At 43.1% G+C, this 25,991-nt stretch overlaps 1 protein-coding gene across 12 annotated transcripts in view; it reads right to left on the reverse strand.

Annotated features, from left to right (window-relative positions):
- LOC119433476 (cAMP-dependent protein kinase catalytic subunit 1) overlaps positions 1 to 25,991 on the reverse strand; it is a 408,857-nt gene that overhangs the window by 23,307 nt on the left and 359,559 nt on the right. For 8 of the 12 annotated variants that reach the window (XM_049658854.1, XM_049658858.1, XM_049658856.1 and 5 more), the window contains 3 exons: positions 24,190 to 24,285; positions 19,496 to 19,618; positions 12,475 to 12,639 (listed from right to left, as the gene is read on the reverse strand). In XM_049658854.1, coding sequence (XP_049514811.1) covers positions 12,475 to 12,639; positions 19,496 to 19,618; positions 24,190 to 24,285 — 384 coding nt within the window. Of the gene's footprint in view, positions 1 to 719; positions 5,076 to 12,474; positions 12,640 to 19,495; positions 19,619 to 24,189; positions 24,286 to 25,991 lie in introns of those variants that run through there. The other 4 variants (XM_037700706.2, XM_049658855.1, XM_037700710.2 and 1 more) reach the window with 1 other exon arrangement.

Raw genomic sequence — 25,991 nt, forward strand, 5'->3', positions numbered from 1 at the left:
TCTAGGCACTATGCGCAAGCCGAGCGAGCGATATGCCTCGCATTGGATTGGATTTCCAATGCATATTAGTTGCCAGACGACGTAGGGGCTGCGAGATTTAAAACCGAAACTTCCTTATGTTGCTCTTTAGTCAACACAGCTTGTTTTCATGGGCATTCGTAAGCGAAAGGGCCTTAAATATCAGCATGACTTGCGGAGGTACATCGTTAATTTCCTCAAGCGGAACAAATCCCACGGGATTCTCAAGGATTACAAGGAGCTCACGGATATTCAAGTAGTTTCAAGGGCCCTTGAACTTATACTGTCAATATCAAGGATATTCAAGGATTTCAAGGGGCTGTGCGAACCCTGCAATAATCATGTCTGGCATGAACTAAATAGTGTAGGGCAGATGAACTAGAAACTGTGTGGCACACATGGCACAACTTCCTTCCCTGTTCCCAGCTTCAAGTCAAAGATGAGCGCTAATGAGGCAGCCAGTTGTTTAGACAAAAAAAAGTTACGTAAGCCTGTTGCTGCAACTTACAAGGTTTGATACATTCAAGCATGGTACAGTGAAGTATAAACATATGAAAATGTGTACTATGAAGTTATTACATGTGTAAGGACGACCCAATTACGGCTTTTGAAAGAGGCACTGCAGTTGCAGGTGGCACCGCTACAACATGCACCGTGCCTACAGCCTGTGTTTTCATTTCACAAGAGAGCACAAGTGTATGTATTTAGTATAACAACTTTTAATACAAGAACAGCTCCAACCACAAGTTAACAAATATACAAGGCTAAAAATTTGCAAGCAACGAATGACAGCATGGGGGTTCGCAGAACTAGGATCCAGGAGAGCAGAGGTCATGACACGGGTATGGGGGTGGTCGAGGAAAAAAAAAAAAAAGAAGAAAAAAAAAGGAAAGGTATTCAGGCTTCTTATTAATCTTTGAACTGCTCTCTCTGCGATATCCTCAGTATTTTCATGTGTGTGTGTGTATGTGTTTGTATATATATCAATCTGTGAGCTGGACTAGATAAAAAGACACCTCGAGGCAAACATCAAAAAACAAACTTTTGCTAAGTTCTTGCAAGTGTGGGACACAATCACATTGGAACCAGAGGGGATGACAGAAAAAAAACGGAGGGGAGACAACACAATTATGAGACAAGATGACCTAAGATGAAGCAACATCACCAAGAAAACAAGAAACAAAACTCAAGCACATAGTTTGACCCTCTCTTTCTGTTGGATTGGCTCAACACGGTGATGACTTATGCAGTTCACAATTAAAATACTTGAAAACAACTAAAAGCAGAGCGTTAGTAACCACTCAGAAACTCCCAAGCTCCTAAATGTCTTTCTGCCCTGATCAATACATTGTCATTTAACAAGCACATGGAAGTAAGTCCACTAATGTACTGTTGGCACCAAAAGTTTACAGGGTGCGGTACTTACGGGAAAAAACTTTTCACAACGCTTCGGCATGCACCTTGGATTTTGAGTTGCAGTCTGCCTTAACATGTGCAACCAACACAAAACAACTTTTTTGGCAAGCCTAACCTATGCAGAAAATCAGTTCTTTTGTGACACCTGCCTCCCATAAGCTTTTGGAAACAATAGTACAATCCAATGCACAACACTATGGCTCTTGTGTCAACACCATCAATTCCACCTACAAAAATACTGCAGTTTGCTACATCATCCTCAAAAAAGGAAGAGGAAAAAAATTATATTATGAAGCTTTTAAGATCACCGAGAGTCTTAAAGACTGTAGTTCATTTTGTCAAGGAAACGTAAAAATAAACTTGGAAACTGCAACATGTGTGGCACTAAAAACTTAAAATGTTTCAGGACAAAAGTTCCCATCTCAGGTAAAAAAAGAAACAAAGATTGTAACAAGAGAATAATTCTCTGACTACATCTCATATGATTCAACTGGCTTAGTGTTAGCTTTTTGACACCATGAAAGGATATGTGCAAGCGCACAGCTTTGCAGAACCCATCTAGACAAAGTGTAGAACACAGCATGTAGGAAAATATTGCAAATGAGCTGCAGCAAAGTATTGCAGATATGATTCTTGAGCAACATAAGAGCAATACCAGTGCAACACCAAACTTAACCAACAAAGAATGATAAAGGACTTGGTGAACACTTGCTGGAAAATTAATTGATATACAGGAGAAACCTGTAATGCAAATCCAGAAATCGCAGATGACTGAAGACTGGAGAGGTCAGTCAACCGAAGTGGGTTACAAGAAGAACAGATGAATTGCAGACAAAAGGACCAACGTCTTGCATGTACACTTTTTTCCCTCTCTCCAAGTGAGTATGCAAAGGGTCAGGCATAACACGCAACAGCCACAAGACACGTCCTACAAAAGGGGATGAAAAAGAAAAGCCCAGCAAGCAATGGCCCACAGTATTCTTACACAAGAAAGGTTGACCACTTCCTCACACATAATTCTGGCAATTTGGTAAACAAACACACATCTAACGGTGCCATCATTCTTTAAACTGGCCTCGCACTTAAAAAGGCCTGGGCATGTGCATTTGGCGTGCTGATTATATGGGGGCTTCAAAAGAGAAACGGCGCAACCCCGTGAGACCAAGAAAGCTAGTCAGTCCTACCTTGCATGAAACCCAAGAAGACGCTCAGGAAGGTGTGGCTGGGAGAATATGTTTAGAAAGAGGGTCCAGAGGAAAGCCTGTGTAGTTAGTATTGCATATACCAAACAGATACATCCCTGTATTTACAGGCGTGGCCATCAACGGGGTGATAAAAACCAAGAGGCGCACAAGCTTTCAAGCTACACGGACAAGATCCAAAGGAGCCCCTGGCCAAGCACTGGATTCGCAATAGTAGGGACTGAGGCATAAATGAATCAACCGACATGGAAGAACAGGCAGCGCGACACCGAAGCTGGTAGGGGAACTGCTGCTACCAGCAATGCCATTGCAAAATGTGTGTGCCGGCTATGGGGTGTGTGCAAAATAAAACACCGGTATGATGAATGGCACACCCACATATTTTCAGCTCCAATACCCAAACTTGAAGCATGTTCATTCTTGACACAAAGCAGTACAGCGTCACAACAACCAGTCACAATCTGCATCTGCACTGTGTTCATGACATCCAGCTGACCAAGCCTAACTTGCATTAATTCTGCTTATAAGCAGGTTGGCTGGCACACACTTGCACAAGTATCTTTTCAACAGTATGCACACACTGCAATTTGGCAGACATTATACCCGGCGAGAAAGCCTAGCAGAAAAAAAGAACTCTCTTTCGAAGATGCTAGGGGACCTGCCAAGAGCAAACTGAAAAGTTGTCTAACCTCGTAATGTGCGAGTGCTCTTGTACTCCAGTGCAGGGGCCTGTGACTTGGCAGTGTACCAAGAAGAACAGGTGTGGTGGTCACTGATGGGTTCTTCGCACCGAACAAAACGAAGGACTTTGGGACAACAACTGAAGAGATGTGCCAAGAGAGCATGTGCACCAGTGCAAGTGCAACCAACCAGGAAAGCAATGCTGTGGTCAGGAGAGGAGAGAACACAATTTTGCACCTGCAGCCACCATTCCAAGCTCTACTAGCGTGGAGGCTGACAAAGGATGTGATGACAAGCCCCCAAATGGTTACTCCTTCCAGACATGCGCTAGCCTAGGATGAAGCCTCTCCAAAGCTGCAGGCATCAAATTATCTGCCGTCACAGTCGGAGGAGAGAGTTGTAGAGTATGTGTGGCATTGCAAAACTCACTTTGTGCACTGAGACAAAAAAAGGAGATAAAAATAAAATGCAGATGCCACCACGAGAGACTATAGACACTTGCACGCACACATACAGACATGCTGCAACCTCATTTGTATCGCTTTTTTTTATATCTCATTTGCCTCTTAGAAGCTCAGTGGCTGCCTAGAAAGAGTATAGTCGCTGTTAACATGCAAGTGCCTGGCCCTGGAGGTAAAACATAAGGGCAGGCTCCCATACTTTCTCAATTCCACCAAAATACACTTTATTCACCTCTATGGTAATGCCTAGGAGAGAAAGAAACGCAGCAACAGTAGTGGGTTCTCGCTATACAAGTGGAGATAGTGCCAAAGGCAGGACAGCATAGAGAGCTGGGGTCAGTGGTGCGAGAAATGCTGGGAACTGTTTTCTTCTATCATGTGCACGGTCAGGAAACCTAGGAGAACCCTGTTCCACAGCAGAAACAAAGTTTCTCAGCAGCCACCCACAGAGGGAGTCCCCAATGTCCGCTTGGCTGGACACTCAAGCTATTAGGCAGCCCGCACAGCCTCTGCTAGCTCTCTGCTGCATACGAGAAAGCTAAAGGCAGCGTTTGTATGTGGGGACCCTCTCTTCTGCTGGCTGTGCACCACAATGTCAAGAAGCTTTGTTCCGCAGTGAGAATATGGTCTCCCAGCGATTGCCCAGAGTGGTTTCTCAAGGCCTGCATGGCTGTGCCTCCAGCATTGACTAGCCAATGTCACTAGCCTTTATGCCAGGAGCTGCATGTGGGGCAGACAGCGAGAGAAATGATGAGGAACGGGAAAAACAAAGAAGGGAGGGGGGGGAGGCGCACCCGACAGGACACAAACCGACATGCATGCCTGGGAGAGCCAACGGGGGCAGAGGAGACCGTGGGGTGTGAGGGGGGCACGAAGCAAGCAGCGCTGACAGACAATCCAGGGAACACACACAGGTCGTGGCTGCCGAAGATTGGCCCAGCGCCAGTTTATCGGTCAAGAAAAACCTGCATGAGTGCGTGGACATCATAGCCTTTGGTGAGTGCCTTGATCTGTCTGTTCTCTCCCCTCACCCATGGGAGGTGTGCATGGACAAGGCAGCGCATGTGGTTCTTGCTTTTCACTGCCAGGGACAAAAAAAGTGTGAAGGAGCTCAACAGCCTCCCCTAGTCGTCGGCTCCCCGGGTCCATTCTCTCCTGTGTGCCGCCCAGCCTAGAACTCGGCAAACTCCCTGGCACACTTTTCCGTCGACGATATGCGCAGGGCTTCCTCTTCGTACTCATCAAAGTTGCTCGTGTCTCCGGGACCCTTGCATTTCGGCACAAATGGGGCCTCAACCTGCAGTGTTGGCGACAAAAAAACATGTTGAAGGCTACAAACTAATGGCTAAAACAATATGCAGCGATAAACACCAAAAATGATATGCTTGAAAGAACAGATGGTGCAATAGGCAGTGAATGCCAAATGTTGCTTCATATCACGTAGAGTTTACTGTGCAGCAGGAATACCAGACTGCATGGTCCTTTAAGGGTCCAATAAATGATGATGGTGATGTATAAAATTTCTATGCAGCGAGCTGTTTCAAAGCTCTACCCTGTATGTATTAGGAGGAGGCGTTAGCTCGGGCCCATCTATGATGCAAACTATTCAAATACATGTAAAATGCAGAAATGCTTTTCTGAGATAAACCCTAGACCAATTTTAATGAAATGTGTTGCATTTGAGAGAGAAAGTTAAATTCTAGTAACTGAAGGAAGTGGAATCTCGATTTATAAAAAGCAGATGAAAACATTCGTCGGCCCTTCCACTCCGAGAAGATGGTTAACCAGCAAAGCTGAAACGTGCGACCCCGGTGTTTATCACTGGGTTAATCCCGAGAGTTCATTAAAGTATCTCAATCATGAGGTCACACACACGTTCGGCTGCGATGATGCCCCCCCTCGTTCGTGTTCCCCTTGCTCACGCTTCCTGGGAAGACGGTGCTCATCAAGTTACCATTCTTCTCGGCTCACCCTCGCACCTAAAGCATACAGCGCCCGGAGTGTGATAGGATCTCATTGCACTTAGATTTTATACGGAACATGACGCTGCTTCGCTTCAGCAGTGTACCTGGGTCGCACAGCAGCGATTTGATAGGTGCATTTGCAAGTAGCTGCACGTAATTCAACCATTTCACCATCTGCATCCTCGGAAGTTGCCATTTATTGTCTCGGTATTCCTTTGCAGCAACAGTGAAATGGGTTGGGCTCGTGCTCGTGCCACTGCTCCTGCGTTCGTCGTCGTCGTCTTCTTCCACAGCTGGCTGTGTTGCTGCTCATCATTCCAGCGGAGAATTTTACATCTCTTCTGTCGTCGTAATGGGGAGGCCGCGCTTATAGGGGGTTCTGTTCATTTTCGATGTATTATCAAATGCAGTTTACAGAATTTTTATATCGCTTTTCATTGCTGATTTACTGAGTTGTAAGCCTGATACTTTCATTTTTCAAAATCGTGCAATTAACAATCCTTATTAAAAAAATGTCACAGTTAATGAATGCGATAGCAACACAGCAATGTCATACGAAGTAAGGTGAGCGGCTTTGGTAGCAATATGAATTGTAGTAAACATGAGCTGATTAAGTAAGCAGGTGTGCTGCGGCGTAAGTAGACCGACATGAAGAGAGACTCGATGACCACGAGAAGGCGCGTGTGAAACGGTGGTGTTGATGAGAAGCGCTTCCCGTGGGCAGCACGTGCGAAGGGACACACCTGTAGCGCTGCACTGCCGATCCGGGCAGCATTGCGTGTGTAGCGTGCGTTGGAAAATGTGGCCCGACTATTACGAACTGAATGAACAAGCGTGGTGTGAGCACGCACAAACACGAAGAGATCACACTGAATGACAGCAGACAACGACTGTCAAAACGCTGGCAGCAAGCATACGCCGCAGCGGGCGAAGGTACGTGCGGTCTATCGCTTCAACGGAAACTGAGCGGCGAATGCACGCGGCGCATAAAGGTCAGAGCCGTGTGGAGATGAGCACGGTTGTTGGCAGAAAAGTGCCCCCCCCCCCCTGCTCCCTCCGGCGCTGGCTTTCTGCTTTCTTGCTTGCGCGTGGGAGATTGAGTGCGTTCGCTCTCCGCGATAGCGCGCGTCCCCGCACGCTTCCTCTCGGGCATACGGCGCGCGGCGAAGATTTTATCTATAGGGAACCTCACGGTGACGGCGCCGACGACGCCGACGGCAGACATCCGGTTCAAGTGTCCATATAATTGCTATCGCAATAAAATTGAGGGCTTAAATAAAAAGTTCCCTGCCTACAGTCACTAGATTTCAACTTTTCGTTTTAAATATAACAGATCTGATCAAATTCAGTGCCGTGATTGCTGAGAAAAACTATTTCTCCTTTCCCATGTACGCGTTTAGATAGGAGCCCCCAAGTTAAAGCTTCCTCTTAAGAGAAATGAAATGTGTTGATGATGGGTATTTGACCCTTCCTTTTCATGCCTCCCCCAATATTTTTGTTTATCATCAAAGTGAAAAAAGCAAAGCTGACAACTTCTTTCTTAAGAGCATGAAATATACCTACGTTTCTGCTACAAGAACCTCAATACCTTTTATGTTTTACTGCTGTTATAAAGCAAAAATGCTAACCTGTGTCAAATATTTCTATGACCTTATTTCCAGCATTTCGGTGAGCTGGGGCCACCTCTCAGCAGCCGCAGATGAAATTGCCAATGATATGCAATCACATTACCTATGAAGTAGCGATACAATTTCTGATAAAATCGTCGTAATCGAATTGTTAATTCAAAATTTACTATGTTTTAGGGGTGTGGGAATATATGAAATTTGGAGCACTAATCAAACAGTACCTGCTATTTGGTGCACATCCAATTAGATTATTCTGAATACTACAGGGCAACTACAGGTATTGGAGGTTTGAAGGAGAAAAGCCCATGCAGGTTCCACTGCATACTGGCTACTTCACATGACCACTGTTAAATCAAATGATTAAATAATTACTGCAGCATTTGTTTCAAATGATCCTGCTGTAGGAGGCATTTTTGCTGTTCACAAGCACCACATTACTGTACCAGGATTTCAAGATTCATACTTACCTATTAAAAATCTGCTTATTAAGGTTGCTATTTAGAGAAATATTTATTTTTTGCATGGTAACCATATTTACAACAAAATAGCTACCTGGAGTGTCCTAGTACAGTCGACTCTTGTTGCAACGGTCCCTGATAATTTGACAAAAAAATGTCTGTTTTATCCAAAGTCCGTAATATCCGAAATGCACTGCTGCCCTCACCTACGCTGCTAATCTGAATTAGCTCTAACATATTCATACCAATGCACCTTTACCAATAATAACTTATCCTAATTTGCCAGTGGAATACACCGGGAGATGGGGTTAGAGCACCGGAAAGCCTCACTTCTGAAACTTTGGTTGCGATGTCTAAAAATGTTATTGCAAAGAGTGAGTGACGAACCATCCAGAGCAAAAAACAAATAAAACCTTTCGATTCACATTTAGCTCGAAAAGAACTTTGTGACTGGCCCTTGAGGGAGGATGCAGTTACTTTGCGTCGCATTTCCGTCGCTGAAAGTGACACCGTCGTGTTCGAGGACCATGGCTCGCTTCCTCAACAGTAGTCCGCTCACTGGAATATTGCGAGCTCGGGCATCGCGCAGCCGCATCAAAAGTGAGGACTCAACATCCGGGTATCTTGCCTAATGGAGCCTGAAGCGCTTAGGATTAATTTCCTCCGACACTTGCTTGCCGGCGATGCCTTTGTTGTTCACAAATGAACTCACGACCTGCTTTGATAGTCTCATCGTTTTTGCGATGTCTGCCTGCTTTTCGCCAAGCACAACTGCATTCACAATCTTAATCTTGTCGCTCAGTGAAATTTGCTTCCTTTTTTTGGAAGCAGTTATCTCAACACTTGAGGTCTGGCATAACTGACTAGCATAGGAACACGACAAAATAGTGTCAACAAGTGATAACACACCACGCGTGATGAACGTGCCCTCAGGCTTGGCTAGAGGCTGAGCTTGGCCAGAGGCCGCCAAATGTATCCAGCTGCAATTTAAACTGGCCTTGGCTTTTGCGTGCAGACACCGGCGTGGTCAAGTCTGTTGTCCGCCTGTGTTGACATGGCAAAAGTATGTTCTATGTGCCCGATTTTGAAAAAAATTGCCGCTAATTGCGTCCGCTGTAGCTGATAGTCCATTGTAGCGCAGTCGGTCAAAACCGAACTTCGTTGCATTCATAAAATAGGTGGAACAAACAAAGGTTGAAATATGGTCCGTTATATGCGAAAGTGTGTTGTACGCGGGTCGGTTGTAACAAGCGTATATACTACTGCATACTGGCAACTTCACATGACCATTGTTAAAGGGGCCGTGAACCCATAGAGTTCCTCCCTATAACACCTAGAGGGTAAACTGGCGCCACCGTCTATGCGAGTTTCTTAAAGGGCGCCGTGCCCTCATGGGAATGACAGGATATGTGTCTGCGAGGCCTGTGTTGGCTAGTGTTGAACGAGGCTTCGTCTAAGACGTGGATATGGCTACACAAATAATGTGTTCTTAAAGTAAAATCTACATAAAAGGCTTTCATTGACCCATATTACATCTCTCAATAAAGTTCACTCACCTACAATACAGGATCAAGCGAAGAAAAGCAAGACCAGACGACAAGTTGTTCCAAAGCGAGCGATAATCTTGCCATCTGCCCTCCAAATTTAGCGGCCAGCTGATACTTTTTACGTTTCATATAATTGTGCATCCAATAGTAAGTCCTCAAAATTAAACAAAACATGTTTTTGTGTAATAATAAAGCTAAAGCAGTTTTTTACGTGCTGTTTTAGCAGGAAATGAATCATTGTGACAGACGGAACGGTGCTAGCCAGGCATGTCTACAAGGCGTTCTGGCTCTCCAAGAACGATGCCAATCCGAAGTCACAATATACCGGCATTCCCACGGATACTGGCGCAGCAGCGCCAGTTTTCCCTCTAGGTAATATAATGAGAAACTCTATGCCTGAACCACCTCTTGGGCTTGGTGAAATAACATAGTCCGCGGGTAGCATACGCTGTTGTGAACATCTCAGCCAAGTTCTGCAGTCATACGCGGTCCGCGGAGCTCGCAAGCGGAGTGCGAAGTCACCTTTCTCTCAAACGCTCTCGTTTCGAAAACCCCATGATCCTCGCTCTTTTCTGTGTGCTTTATTTTGTCATAAAGCGCACTCCAATATGCGGCTGCTATTGGTCGCTGCGGTCGGCTACACCGCGGCCGCTGCAAGGTGCCGCCATGAGTACAGTGGCTGCTCTCTGAGGATAGCCGCGTTAGGCTTACGTTTAGCGTCGCGTAGGCACCGAATCGGAAATTTGAACTGCGCGCCACGGTGACGTCCCGAATGTCACGGTGACGTCTCCGCTGTAGCCTTTGCAGTGCAAGGCTTTGGAGGAGGAAGGGGAGCACAATGGAAGCCGTGTCTGATTGTCGATAACTACGCTTCTGCTGAACGCATTCAAGTTCTTCTTGTGGCAAAGTGATCCTGAAATAGCCTATTTTCACTTCAAATGCCTTTCTCCTCTTCGATAAAAAGTGGTTCAGGACCCCTTTATATCAACTGAGACAGTAATTACTGTAACATTTGTTTCAAATGATCCTGCTGGGAAGCATTCTTGCTGTTCACAAGCATCACATTACTATACGAGGATTTCAAGATTCACACTCACCAATTAAAGTCTGCTTATTAAGGTTGCTATTCAGTGAAATATAATTTCTTCCTTTTTTTTTTTGCATGGTCATAGCATATAATTATGTGCTCCTGTGACTAATATTGACAGCACTACTATTGTCAAAAAGGGACGCAGGGAGAGGAGGCTCATGTTAAGGCCAATCGGAGACCCTTCAGAAGGTGCCGTTGGCCCTGTCTCTAGGAGGCGTGCGTTGCCTTGAATGTGCCAAATTTAAACGCTGAGAAGCGGCTTTGTAACAAGACCAAGATGGAGCCAATATGTTGAAGTCATACGGGGCCTACCGTGGCTCAAAGTTGAGTCAAATTTTCAAGTTTCAGCATTGAGTTGGGTCAGTGAACACTTATAAATTATCATGATTTAGGACTTGTTGACGGCTATGACGAATAATATTTTACAGAGCATACTTCAAAACTGTAAAGACTTTGAAACCGTGATTTTCGGAAGCTGACATCTTTTTTTTTCCCGTAATTTTAAGACTCGCATCCCCCTTAAGTCTAACAAACTGCTCTCTTTCCACAAGTTTAGCAGCATGTAGTTCCTTTCCTTCATCAATGTCATGATCACACAAAATATGATCACTTTCTCTTATTCATGTTAGCGTGTTTTTATCTTCAATCAAAAGCATTAAATCTAAGCTGAGAATGGCATTACGTTTGTTGAAGGATTTCAATAAATTTTGCTAACAATAAAGCTTTCATGTGACTTTTCCTATCATACAATTCAGATTTGAATATTCCAATCAATATTCCAATCTGAACTAGAAAAATATGTCATATTTTAGGCGCTGGATGGCACTAACTGTCCGAAAGTGCTCCGATCATGGCAAAATTTAAGTTGAAACATTGATAACATGCTATCAATGGGTATAGGGCGCAGAAAGGAAAGTGTTAAAGCATCGACCACATGGCGACAAAAACAGCCATCAAATGAACGAACTCCGTTCGGCCAGAAAAAGCTCGCCAAGCAACCTACGCAGCCAGAAGTGGCAATTGCGTGTTGCCAGGTGTCACGAGGAGTGATCCCCCTGCTGCTTCGGGGGGCCGGTTATGCCATGAACGTTTTCCTTGGCACTACCATCTCTGATGCAGAAATTGTTTTTAAACTCATGCATGAAACTTTATTTTCTAATTGCTTGGCAATTAAAAACATATTCACTGAGTTTGGCAACACTGACTGCAACACAGTAAATATGTGGCGGCGTCCGCTTCTGCTTCGTGCCATGTAGTGCAAGGCATCAAACAATTGGCACTGTACCGCCCCGTCTATTTTTGCTGCGTGAAGTTCATCGTGTAGAGGAAAGCTTTAAGGCTAATTCATATTCTCCTAGCAGTCGCATATGAGCAAGTGTACTCATTGCATAAACTTAGTTGTCTTTAGCTGCTCTTTCGTTGCAACTATCTTGCAAACTCAGACATTTTCTTGAAGCAATGATAAAATCACATTCACAAAGAAGTCGCACAGTAAGTGTGATGTTGTAGAACTATTACAATGCATCAGGCAAGACAGACAAGCAAGACAGTGACAAACTGAGCTTTTTGTTTGAAATGCATTTGGTTTTTGCACATGATCATAATGCATTGACTCATGGCACAATTATGATAAATTAATGCGTATCAGTTATAGGTGTTAGCAGATTTGTAAGTGCCATCATAAAAGCTACATATAGTATTAGCACTTGTAAGAGAGCAATTCATTTCAGCTAAAGCAGCACATTTTGCTTCATCATAGCGGCTGCTACTCACAGCAATAGCAAAAAAAAAAAAAAAAGGAATGCCATTGCCTTAGAACCATTGCCTTAGCAATGGTTCTGGTTAATTTTCTGAACCAGTCATTCCAAGCTCCAGTAAGTTATTATGAGAAGCAAAAATTCACAGGGTTAAGAAAAAAGCATGCATAACTTATCTTGTTGTTAGTACCAAATCATGGCTAAGCTGTGGTCACACAAATTTCACAACACAGAGCAACCTGTGGAACCCACCTCTTTCTTGTAGATGGCGATCCAGTCTGTCGTGGCAAACCACCGGTGGTTCTTGATGTCATTGACACCATTCTTGAGGTTGCCAAAGCGCTTTGTCAAGTCAACCTGCAGCAGATTCCTCAGCAGGTCCTTCAGGTCGGACGTGAAGTGCGATGGGAAGCGGACCTAGGCGTGAAAGAGAGAAGCAATGAGGCAATAATGCAGAAATGTGGACTCACAGAAAAGAGCCAAAGAGTGTAAGAAAACGAATTAAAAAATATATATATTGTGACCCCATGTTGGTTACCTCTTTCCCTGCCACGAAGAAAATAAGTGTTTTTTGTAGGTTACACCAGACTTTTTTTCTGAAAGTACAGCACTCAATATTTTATGTAATACATAAACAAAAAACAGAATGAACACATTTTTCATGCATAAAAGTTTTATTAATGAGATGTATGTCATAAAAAAGATATAAATTGCCAGAATCAATATTGTGGGATAAATTTGAACAAAGTTTGTAGAAATACGCTTGCATCTACTAAAAAAAAAATGTTACAAAAATTCTGACATATACAAAATGTATTGCTGTCTAATCGGCACTATCGCCAAAAAAATCAAAATTTTTCATTCTGCAGGTATTCCACTACAAAAATTTAACTGCAAGCAATACAGTTGGGGTGGCTGCGGCCGCCGATGTTCCACGAGGGTTTGAGCCGTCGTCACTCTCAAAGTCAAAGTGAGACAAAAAGAGAGCATCCCCAGACTCACTGCTGCTCGATCCATTGATAAAATCAGCCGCAGACGCAGAGGAATCACGAGATCTATCATCTTTCGAAACACGCACACTGCTCTCAGAGGCGGCCATTTTTGCTTTCTCCTTTGATGATCGCGAAACTTTGATGAGCGCGTTCAAAAATTACCGTCTGGTGGGAAAAAGGCGAACTGCGTAGAAAACAAAAATATAGTTCTCCTTCACATTCGATAGTGCAGTGTGTCCATGAGCGGCGCAGGAGGTCTCGAAAGTGGCGTTTCAAACCATCGATAGCGGACTAACGATGCCCAATGGGCGCAGTAGGGAAAGAGTTAATCATGCCTGAAGAAGGGTGGCCTCATGTGTTTGGGGACAAATAAAGCAAGATGAATGTCCTCAACCTCTGATGGAGCAGTGCTGCTTGAGGCACAGCAGTGTGGTTGTACAGTAGAATTTCGTTCACTAAGCCAAGCTACCAAACTTTCCCCAAACTACAATCATACGATTGCAGTTTGGCAATGTACTGAACGTTGGTGCCAAAAGATTGGTAAAAAAGAAGCGTAACTGTATTGGGTCATTTTTTGTGTTCTGGATTGCAAACTTAAGCACCGGGACATCACACAGAACGGGATTGTATCAACAATGTTCTACTGTACAGAAACAGTTTGGTTTGTGGTGCCTTTTAAACAGTGTGCACAAACTTACTACTATTAATGAGCATTAAGTTTCAAATAAATGAAGCGACAATACATTTTCTTAAGTCAAGAATAGTTGAAGTAATTTCAAACAAAAGAAAAGAGAATCTGCTACCTAAGAACTTTTGGTTTTACTTTTTAAGAAATGAGCTTGGCTAATGACAGATGCTTTAGTGAGAGAAGACTAACCTCATCAGTCATGTAAAGTGTATGTAGTACTTAACTCGTCCTATGAACGAGAAAAAGAGGAACCAAGGTGCTGAATATTTAGTCACAACCATATTTGCACTTTTGTACACTGTTCCAAGTTAGTGCCATGCCTCTCAGATTAAATGATGAAAACATGAGAGTGACAGTCCTTAGGAAATGATCATGCAAATATGTTGACAGCATCATCCACAGTAGCCATAACAATATTTCCAGAGCTCTTTCAGGACCAGCATTTAAACAATGTAACTTAACACTGCAGGCGATGAGGTGGTGACAGGTGGCGTAAATGATGGTTTGAGCAAACAAAACAATCCAAATGAATGAAATAATATCAGCAGTATGTCTTCTGCTTCTTGCAGTCATTAAATAAGGTTACAATGGCTGCTGCTGCTCCATGCTACCATTTAAACTGGCCCACTAATTTTGGTGCTTTACATCTATGCTGTCACTGCCTCTGAAGTTCCTTTTTGTGCACTGCCTGAATGCATTTGTCTGAAGGACCAAATGCACCCCAATTAACACATGAAAACTACAGGAATGTTTGTATCAACAAGTGCGGACACACCGTTTTTGTCCAACATTTCAATAATGACTCAGGTTTGGGCTAAACACCTTTAATCGGCTTTCAATGAGAGCAAATTCCTGTGCAAGAACCAAACACAGCCTGGCCCAATCAGCCGCAGACGCAGAGGAATCACGAGATCTATCATCTTTCGAAACATGCACACTGCTCTCGGAGGCAGTACCATGTACCATAACACATGAACACATGAACCAGGTACCATACATCAAAACATCTACTCCCAACTCACTCAGAAAAATTAGCAGAGCAAAGGATGCCACATTGTTTATTTCCACCCACAAAATCAAGGGAAACACAGCAGCTGTACAGTGGACTTCTGTTTATACGATGTTTCGGTTAACTCGATCCTGACCAAATGTCACACTTTTCTATGGGACCAAACTTTCGTTATTTTGATCGTGAAATGAGCCTTCAGTGGATAACCACACATGCACCCTACCCCAATGATGACTGCATTGGCAACTTCAATAGCAGCAGCGCCCGTCTTGGCGGCACTTCAGGTACCGTAAATGTGTCGCAATCACATTTCGGCAGGCCAAAAATACCTTTTCAGCCTGCCCCAGGAAGAACTTGAAGTGAACACACTAGCTCACAATGAATTATTACAGTATTTACTAGATTTTAACACGCTGCTTTTTATGCAAGAAAATCTGAAAATTGCTTGGGCAGTGCAATTTCATACAAGACCAAAACCAAAACCCTGTTCACAACAGCCTATCGTCAAAGCTAGCCCAGCCAGCGTCATCAACATTGCAGTCACAAGATGGTGACCATAGATCCAGACATGCTCACATAGCATGGCAATGACGACACGCCACTTTCAGTCTGACTACAAATGCACATTCAAATGATAAGTTATTTTTCGTGTTAAGCTAGCCGCAACAAGTCGCATCACGTGTTCTTGGCGTTTCGGAGAATGGCGTACGTCACAGGACGAACTAGCGAAGTGGTTAGTCTTGTTGGTTAGAAGTGGATAGTGTTGCATAGTGATCTGATAAAAGCAGAATACCAACTGCGATAACAACCACATGGAGGACATGTCGTGGTTTTCAAAAATGGCGACCATTTTTAGTATTCTAGTTTGAGCTCATAAAAAGCGGGGTGCGCACAATTTGGGGACATGTTTGAGTGGGCGCACATACTGCCAAATGATTTAGTGGTGAGTTTTGGAATTTTCTGCTCCTTATTTAATTCGACTGGCTGGATAATTCAACCAATTTCATCAGTTCCATCAGGGTCAAACGAACAGAAGTCGACTGTATTGTGAACATTCAGATGAGCTATGTGGATCATGGCTAATTAAGTTACAAATCAGTAAAAGCAATGCTAGTATAACAGAAGTTTAGCACAGTACTTCCCAAGCACTCTTACAAACAATGCATTCAACTTGAAACAAACTATGTAAAATGATGCAAGCATGTCCTTTGTACCTTACATAATGCATTGATCAACCCAATGCTGAATTACCTAGCCCAAAGCTACACTTTACAGCAATAGTACTGCATATGTATATACAAAACAGCAGCTTTAACAGAAGGCATTTGGATGAAACATACCTTACAGCTTCAGACTTTATGCACTTCACACAGCACACAACAAGTTGCAGGAAAGTTTCTCATAGGACTAAACTGTTAATCCATACATAAACATGTGTACCCTTTTTTCACTGTGGAAGTGCGAGCATTTCACAGTGTTTATTACACACCATACTTGCATGTTTAACAAATATATGTACTCTCGTTTTGGAGGTTAACAACGAAGCTTGAGAACAAGTTAAGGACCGCACAAAGAGCGATGGAACGAAAAATGTTAAGCCTAATGTTTAGACAGGAAGAGAGCGGTGTGGATGAGAGAACTAACGGGGATAGCCAATATTCTAGTTGACATTAAGTGGAAAAAATGGAGCTGGGCAGGCCATGTAATGCGTAGGATGGATAACCGGTGGACCATTAGAGTTACAGAATGAATACCAAGAGAAGGGAAGCGCAGTCGAGGAAGGCAGAAAACTAGGTGGGGTAATGAAGTTAAGCATTTTGCAGGCGCAAGTTGGAATCAGCTAGCGGAAGAAAGGGGTAATTAGAGATCACAGGGAGAGGCCTTCGCCCTGGAGTGGACATAAATATAGGCTGTTGATGATGTACTCTCGTTTTCATGTATATGGGTTGTTGTATTTGTTGGCTTATTCTGAAAAAACAGCACGAAGACAGAACACAGAGGGCAATAAGCAGACATAACGAAGTGCTGAACTAACAACCACTGCTTTACTACTTGTCCGCTCCTTTTATGCAAAATGAAGCTGGCATGCAACGTGAAGGAAAGGACCATACTGCTCCAATCAGCAACTATCTCAGGGTGAAAAGATGTGCAAGATCTTTCTCATGCAAGCTTAGCATTGGCACACTTACACACTTGTCCCCTCTGTGCAAAATCATGTTCGCTTCCCACAACTCTTTCTTGTTAGCATTGTGTTTTCAGAATAAGCTGTGTAGCAATCAGCCCAAGTGAACATAATCCTGGAGCCCTAGTTGGTTCTTACTTTATTCATTAAATGCCGAGCTTTATTTCTTTCTTTTTTTTTTCTTCTTTTTTGTGTGTTGGGGCCAACACAATGATCCCATACAGAATTAGCTATGTACTGCCCAGCCACGCACATAAGCACTTGTGCTTATGCGGGCTATAATTGTACTGACAGTTTTTGGGAAATAAATTGATTGATTGATTGATTGACTGACTGTTATGTTGATCATGCACAGGCACCAACTCAAAGCTATGTCTGCCAGCTGCAAAACAGCCATCACATCACACATGCAAAAATTTGAATAGCATTGTGGAAGTTCACGTTAGTCATTTCTAGAGGCCGGATCTTTAGGCATTAAAAAAGCGCATTTTATGCGCCAAAAATAGGCAGGCAAAACAATGTTTTAGGCCTCCAACGTTGTAAATATTGGCACAATAAATTTTTACATACATGCATATAATTTCAAACAAACACGTGCGCGACCTCTATCTATGACAGGAAAACAAGAAATGTTATTGTTTGTGATGGCACAAATGCGCCAAAAGGTGAACATAGCCATGCAATTGTCCCATAAAACTGCTGGACTAATGACGACCAATTGGCTTAATTCAACAAGCACACTGCTCATATTCATGTTCAATGGCCACTGTACTCAAGCGTCTCATATAGTGAAACAGGCATGAAAAAGAATACTTGAAAGCTGGGACTACTGGTTAAAAAAAGCGCCACTTTATGTCTGCCTTACGCAATTAAATTAAGATACACCAAAAACAGACAAATAATAAATGCAAGAGATACTACAATTTATTAAGAAATTAACATGTTCTTACATTGGAACTCTTAGGTACAACTCTGGCAATTTTCTCATATATAATGACATTATCCAAATTGTACAGGCAACATGTCCCAATACTGCCAAATACACTTGCACCCATTTGAAGTGCACATGTTTGAAGAAATCTGTTTGGAGAGCACGCGGAATGTAGTCTAAGAATCACTGTAAGATTGTGGAAACAATAGCAAACTACCACCATCTCCAGATTTTTGGATTCAAAATTGTGCCTCTTGTCACTTGGCATCTTGCACACTCAGAAGGAACACTCGATGGTGGTGAACACCTTACAAAGTAAATTACAAACAAAACAAAAGCTGCGTGCACATTACATTTTTCTTTCTTTGTTTACTCTTCACCTTTCCCCTGACGGCCCTCCCCAGTTTTGCATTCACCAACAGCTCGCGCCATGTCAGCGCGGCGGTGTATACTGGCCGGCGTGTACCATTTCACTGCTGCTAGCGGTTGTTTTCCGGGAGTTGGTTGAACTAGAGGACTAGGTTGAACCCCATAGAGTTCCGAACAATGGTGTCCGGTAACATGAATAACAATCTCTAACTGCACTCGAAAGCGAAACTTGAGGCTAAATCGCGTTCATATAGACGCCGATATTTAAGATAGGCATTTATAGGCGTTTATAGGCATCTAGGCACAAACGCCAAAATAGGCATTTATAGGCACTATAAAAACCCTATAAAGGCCCTCCTTAACCTCTTATTCATGCTCATACATCAAAGTGGTGTGATAGGAGTGAGAGGAACAAAAAAGGCATTTGCCTAAAATCCGGTCTCTAGTCATTTCACACAATGTTTTGCTACATGAGCAGCTTCAAACAACCACAAAGTTAATGACCTGAATGTAGACTTTGTTGAGACTGAAGGCTTTTGTGCAGCAAGACCATACACACACTCAAGCACAGCATCTTTACATTAACACACAGCAGACAAGCAATTGAAATAAGATACATGCAACAAGCGAAGAAAAATTTGACTTCAACTTCAACCAACTTACTTTGGAAAAAATACTTGTTCCCTGAAGTCAAGAAACTGTGGCAAATGCACTTCAGTGTAGAACGTCAATGTCACTAGGGCCTCTAAAAGCACTTAAATGCATTGCACACAAACAAAAGTCTACCAAATGCAACATGATTCTATGGGCCATACAATCATAAATACTGCAATAATAAATAAAAAGGAACATATTCACTTTTTTTAAAGACTAATGATATGGGGTAAGTGCTTTCAGAGGTACAAAACTAACGCTTGGAAATGAAATTACTGAAACTACCAGATTCAGCAAGTAGTGAAAAACAATATCATCAGAATTTAACAGCCTCTGTAAAGTTCAAAGGCCATCATACCAAGTGCCACATGAGAGTGCCTGTGTGACATACAGTGGTGGCAGTAAATGTCAGGGTGTGAATGTGTTTGCCAGCGGCTGTTCTGCTCACCTTGCCAGAGACAATTTTCTCGTATATCTGGATTGGCTGGTCAGCAAAGAAAGGTGGGTAGCCAGCCGCCATCTCGTACACCAGGACACCAAGTGCCCACCAGTCGACAGCTTTGTTGTAGCCCTGCAAGAAGACCACAGCTACTGTCAGCAACTAAACGTATGTGGTGTTCTGCAACATGGGAATATTGTTTGCATGGTGCAGTCAACCTGCTTTCTTTTTTCGTTTTTTTTTTTTCAAGGTTCTGTCACACTTTCAAATGCATGTTTGCATGCTTGAGTTAGCATATCGGAAAGCAGCACAGAGATTCAGAGAAACCCCCATATGGATGCCTAAAAAGAAAGCTTCACAGCTGGATAAATGTCATTCCTGATACAAGGACAGAGCCCAGCACCATCGCCTTTCTACGGCAGTCGCTTTACCAAGTGAGCTAAAGAGCGCAGCTGACGGCAGTGACGGCAAATTAATCGACAATGTGAAGTATAGAAGCACTGATTAACCAAATTCATTATATGGAAATCCGAAAGGTAGAAAAACATTCATAAATACAAAGTCTGCATTATGCCAGAGCAGCGCAGACTCTTCCTTTCAATAATGTACCTCTACCCAGTCGATTTCTGCAGAACATATTTGTTATTTTGTTGCTGGTATAGGATATGAGAAATAAAAAAATTACTTAAAAAAATCCAGAGCCCTTCCACTACTGTGAAGCTGGAAGAAAGCGAAGCTGCGATTATGGTGGGCCTGCTGTAGTGAATATTGCTATAGTGAATTTATATATTGATTATATTGAGCATCTTCGGCATGTTCGTCAAAGAGCAAGGACACCGGCGTCTTGTTTTCGCCCGGCGCGATAACCAAGTAATGCGTTTGCTGTGCCAAGTCCGTCATAGACTAGCATATGAGCCACAGCGTTCATAGCCGCGGCACACTGCATAGCAGCGTCAGGATCCTGCGAGATCTCTCCCGCTCCTGCTCTCGGCGGCTCATACCCACATATCTAATGCGGGTATGAGCCACATGTTATTTCTTTCTCTTTCTTTCTTTCTTTCTTTCTTTCCTTCCTTCTTTCTTTCTTGTCCCTGGCGCATACCCGCATTGGATTATCGCTAATTGCGACGTAACTGACAAGCATAAGATGCTATTGATGTCATGACCTATCAGTCATGTTAGTCATTCATTTTGACACCTATGCTAAGGCACAACTGGCGGGAAACTGCCACGCACATGTAGCCGAAATGCTGCTGATGATAGTTTTTTTCTACACGCGGACACGATCCTGGAGGAACTAGCCCTGAACAGCTTCGCTGTAAAAGCTTTCTTTATTGCTCTGTGAACTTCCATACTTTACTGGACACTTCCCAAGTTTGACATGTGTTCCACAAAAAGTAAGGCATGCACGTTCAAACTACAAAAGCTCCTCCGTAGCATGCACAAATATAATTTCAACAGTTCTTATAAAGAAAGGCCCTATATACTATATACTGTGAAGATCGTAACCAGCAATACAGACCATGGCTTCAACTGCACTTAGGTTTCCTCAGTGATGTAACAGCAACCATTACTTCCATGACTATTATTTACGCACTGAGAACTAAAATGTGAACATACTTAAGATGTTCAACTAGTAAATTTCCTAATCAAACTGAGTATGAATATGTGAGAAAGGCAACCTTTGAATATTGAATCAATACTAAATACTGATATTGTTTTTCAAATTTGTAAAGAAAGTGAAACAAAGTTTGCGTGGAGTGCATATGGTCAAAAAAGGCTGCAATCATTTGATACGTGCACATATTGTCGGTCACAACTGGATGTCCGGTCAACTAAGGGTAAACTGCTTTCAGTTACCTTGTGCACCATCAGATTACAGTAATGAAACAAGGTATATCACAAGATGTATGTAGAGTGTTGTGCTCATTGAAGGAGATTTGTGTAATACTATAGCACCGCACATTGTCGTTAAGGAATGCAAACATGGTGAGACTTGAATATCATGATTTGCTTTGCCTAAGTTGAGACAACAAATTCATAGGCTGCCTAATAGTGAGGCATCTTTATCAAATGACTAGAAATTACTGAGCAGAAGTTATTTCTCTCATGCATTGCTGAGGACCTGGTGCATCTGCGCAACAAACACGATTCTCCTTCAGAAGCATCATACGGAACATTCTTTCTACCCTGGCGCTTTGATAAATGCTGTTATCTATATTAAATAAGAAATGAACACTAGATAACTTCAAAGAGAACTCTTGATTTTAATACGAATTGACTAGCTAAGACTATTTGATTCATATTCGAAATTTAGGATATTCACACACCACTAAAATATATAAAAAGACAATTTACACAGTGCTTACACACATATGATACGTCAAATTCAGTTACTTTGGACCAAGATGAATGATGAACGCATTTACATTTTGCTTTAAATGTAAGGCTACTGCTAGAGTTGCGTTGAATGCCAGTTCCTGTGTGTAACGCTCTGCTTGTCAGCAGCCTCAGCCTAAGACTATGCATCATCCATGCCTCCAATGAAGGCTGATAACTGTAGCTCCCATACACAGGAGGTGGAACCTTTCCAAACTAACAGCTCCAGCATCCAGCAAACCCCCACTGCTTAGCATCTCATAAGCTTTCATAGTGAAATTTGTAGAGCACACAATAGACAAGGACACAGTGAAGGTGGACGAAGGAGCGCTTATGCACAATTGTTTATTTTTTTGGAGACAGAACATAAATGCACCAGCTATCTGCATTGAGCGTGTGCACTGAGCATTTGCACTGAGCATTTGCACTGAGCATTTGCACTGAGCATGTGCAAAACAAGTCAACAGTTTTTACATAAACAGATTATAAAGGTTCAAGCAGTATTCAAGAATGGTCAGTGCACATGCTCTGTGCAGATACCTGGTGCATTTATGTTCTGCCTCTTTCCAAAACAAACAGTTGAGTAAGTGCTCGTGTGTCCTTAACTGCGTCCTTGTCTATTGTGCGCGCTACAAATTTCACAATGATACTTACCAACTCGCCCAACTATCAGTTCTGCTGCATCTCATAAGCTATAGTCACTGCATCTTGGAATCCAATTTTCCTCAACTGTTACAACCTCTTATCAAAAGCCAGAGCAATAAACATGTCAGCATGCACAAATTGTGCCAGTAAACAACAAGCGAGAAGGATCGGTTACACTGAAGGGCTTGATTTTTCGTTAATAACTACCAAATAACACCCCAATAGACAATACCATTTTTGTTTTTCTGCAACCTTCAATTGCAGGCATCACATAGTATACAATCTTAGGAGTGGGCAACTTGCCAGAGAAACAGAAACTTGTGCTTACTCAGTGGTTATATTTCGAGAAATGTGCTATGTTTTCTAATACACTATGTGTGAATTGCATGAATATTAGTCATTTTGTTGTCATATAACTATATTAAATCCATTAGAATTCTCCAAATATCTAATAAAAATTTGCAGTTTAACCCAAAGGTGAAGCTTTGAAAGCAATAGTAAGGTTCAGCATTGCGCTCGAGCTCCTTGCATGGTGTTCTACAGTACACGGTGGCAACACGTTAGCGTGATGCAGCACACAAGACAATTCTACTGCACAGCAGAGACAGCACCCTGACAGGGGTCACACAACGTTCATGCAATGTTGACTGCCGGCAGCTTTGTTACAGAAATTTCAGCTCACTGGTGAATGAAATGTGACTGATGGAAAACCTTTGGCATTTGTAAGCTCCCAATGAAAGGATTAAATAGATTTTGCTTGACATTTACAGTTCATTCTGCTCAGACAAGTGAATGCACCATGGTGTGGTATGCATGCAGCTGCTCAGCAAGAATTCTAGTATGTGGGCACACAACACTCATGCCTGATGAGGAAGGCAGAACGCTGCCCTGGCTCCGGAGCAAAGCCGACTGAGTGGAGCATGATGGTGAGTCCCTTACGGCTTTGTCGTTTTTGCAGCCAAACGTACTGCATGTCTCTTGAGACTTTCTAACCCTCCACGTGTGGGCCATGCATGTGCCATCGATACCATGAAAGCATGACGGTGGCAGCGATGGCAGTGGCGGTGACATCGCAAACGCACCTGAAGTGCCAGTATATTACAGTGGTGCTTGTGATTGTGGGTGTGTGCACCTGTGAGCGCACTTCTTCGCACCCCATCGCTGCCAAGGGTGACAAGCGCAAGCAACGCGAGGAAGAAAGGAGAAGAGAAGCTGCGCCGTCTCCTGCTGTGTGCTGGGGACAGTGCCGGGGAGGCGAAGGAAAAGGAGGCAATAAGCACTCCCCGCTTGAGGCAGACAGTCTGATATGTGAAGGCAAAGAGTCCAGTTTATTCATTCCGAGCCTCCGCTCGACTTTCCCATTTGGGCACGTAAGTGCGCCTTTCCCTTGAGTTGAATCTTAGGGCAACTCCTACCACTATCACTATAAAGATTTCATGGGTAATCCACTAAAGGAAGATTTGCTATCTGCTCAAAGGCACTTTTAATGCTAAACAAGCAAAAAAATTCCACTAGATCTATGTTATAAAGGCAACACTGCCCCGCAGTACTTAATTAAACCTGTGGAACTCAAGATGCTTTCATATCAATAAGGTAAGGGTGCCTCCCATTCTCACTCTCAAAAAACAACAATCCCACACTGTCACAGCTGTGTCGCTTGGCCCACAAAAATAACTCACCTTGCTGAGAATGATCTCTGGAGCCAAATATTCAGGTGTGCCACACAAGGTCCAGGTCCGTCCCCGGACTCGCTTGGCAAATCCAAAATCTGTAACCTGTAGTCAGAGCATATAGACTAAGGTATGGCTCTAACCTAAGCTTTGGTGCTATGATCCAGCCTGGCTTGTGCAGCAAACAATAACAAGACTAGGCTTAGGCAAATAAAACCTTTGCCTGAATATCTAGTCTAATCCAATATAATGTCTAGAACTGAATAAAGGACGATGTTGTATGGATCACCAAAAGCACCTTTTCTTGTTTTTGCCTTGTAATAAACCACAAATGAAGGCACTCCAGGTAAAAATGTTTAACGCTCACACAAAACAGTGTTTTACTAATAGCATTGATAAGTGGTTCTGTGTACCCAAAACACAAACTCCATTTGTGTTCCCTTGGGCAGAACCACTCAATGTTGTAGAGAGTGTGTGAATGGCCCGTTTCGAAAGAACGAAATTGCTGATCGAGTGTTGCTGCTAGCAAGAAACCATATACAGCGTTGTACATCTGCGTGGCTGAGCAGGCACCTGGGCGCACCGTCTCAACCCCAACAGAAGGCCGCCAGGTGACACCCCCTTACCTCAGAGCTTGCTGCTCAGTCGCTCTACAAAGCAATGAGCAAGTCTGCACTCCTTGTGCATTTTTTGTATGGATGGCCAATAGCATCTTCTAACTTTCACTCCCCAATACAATATATTCTCGTATACAGCAGATCCCTTTAGCAAATATCTCCGCTGCACTACAATACATAACGAAGTGATCAATGTTATCAATCACACTTGCTGGTCGTAACGCTTGAGACCTGAGGCAGAGTATGCCAGATCTTATTGAAACTATGCAGCCTTGCATTTCAAGAAGCAGCAAAATGCCATGCCTCTTCCCCCCCCCCCCTTCTTGATGTGACATATTCAAAGTAGATTTATGCACATGAGAATGTGGCATTTGGTAAGAATGACAGTCAAATTATAGCGCTGTCTGTGTTTATTGCACAGCTATTACAAACACATAACAAACACACCAGCCACTTGCTGAAAAATGTAATGCAATATGCAAAAAAATTTAAAATTCACGTATGTCAAGTGTTTCTGCAAAGAGTGCCTCAAATTATTAAAATATGGAATAAAACGGGAGAAGAAGCATCCTCTTCTTTTGTCCTGTGCTGTTCAAAATGCAAGATTCGAAAGGCAGGTTGATTTTTATTGACCAAGCTTCATGGCAGATGTGGACATCAAAAGTGCGCAATAACAGCCAATATAATTATTTGTTAACAAATGTCACTAATGAACTTTTATTAATGGCTTTAGCAGGCATGTTGTGATTGCAAAATTTTAAGTCAGCCAAAACTCAGAAGCATAACCTGTTGATGTCTGCTGCTGCTATATACAGTATAGACCACTTATAACGTAACCGCTTATAGTGCAGGACCGGATATAGTGCGGTCTTTTCAGACTCCCGTTAATTTTCCCATAGCACTCCATGTATACACATATCGCTTATAGTGCAGTTGCAGGAAACGAAATACCGGTTACAGTGTGGCTGCCTGGGAGTACGGAAGTCAGCAGAGACGGCGAACGCTGCCCTCAAACGGACGCCCCAAGGAGTGCTCGAGGAAGAAAGAGAGACAAAGTGGAGGAGAAGGGCACGTGGTGCGAACGAACAGCCAGTGAGGCTGAAACCAGAATCTTGAGTGCAAGTCGTGAAATATCACGGAGCGCATAGCGAACGAGCGCCACGAAACTGCGAACACCGGCCAACGCTCGCTTCA

The sequence above is a fragment of the Dermacentor silvarum genome, chromosome 11 (genome assembly GCF_013339745.2).
Source record: "Dermacentor silvarum isolate Dsil-2018 chromosome 11, BIME_Dsil_1.4, whole genome shotgun sequence".
NCBI classification, from domain to species: Eukaryota; Metazoa; Arthropoda; class Arachnida; order Ixodida; family Ixodidae; genus Dermacentor; species Dermacentor silvarum.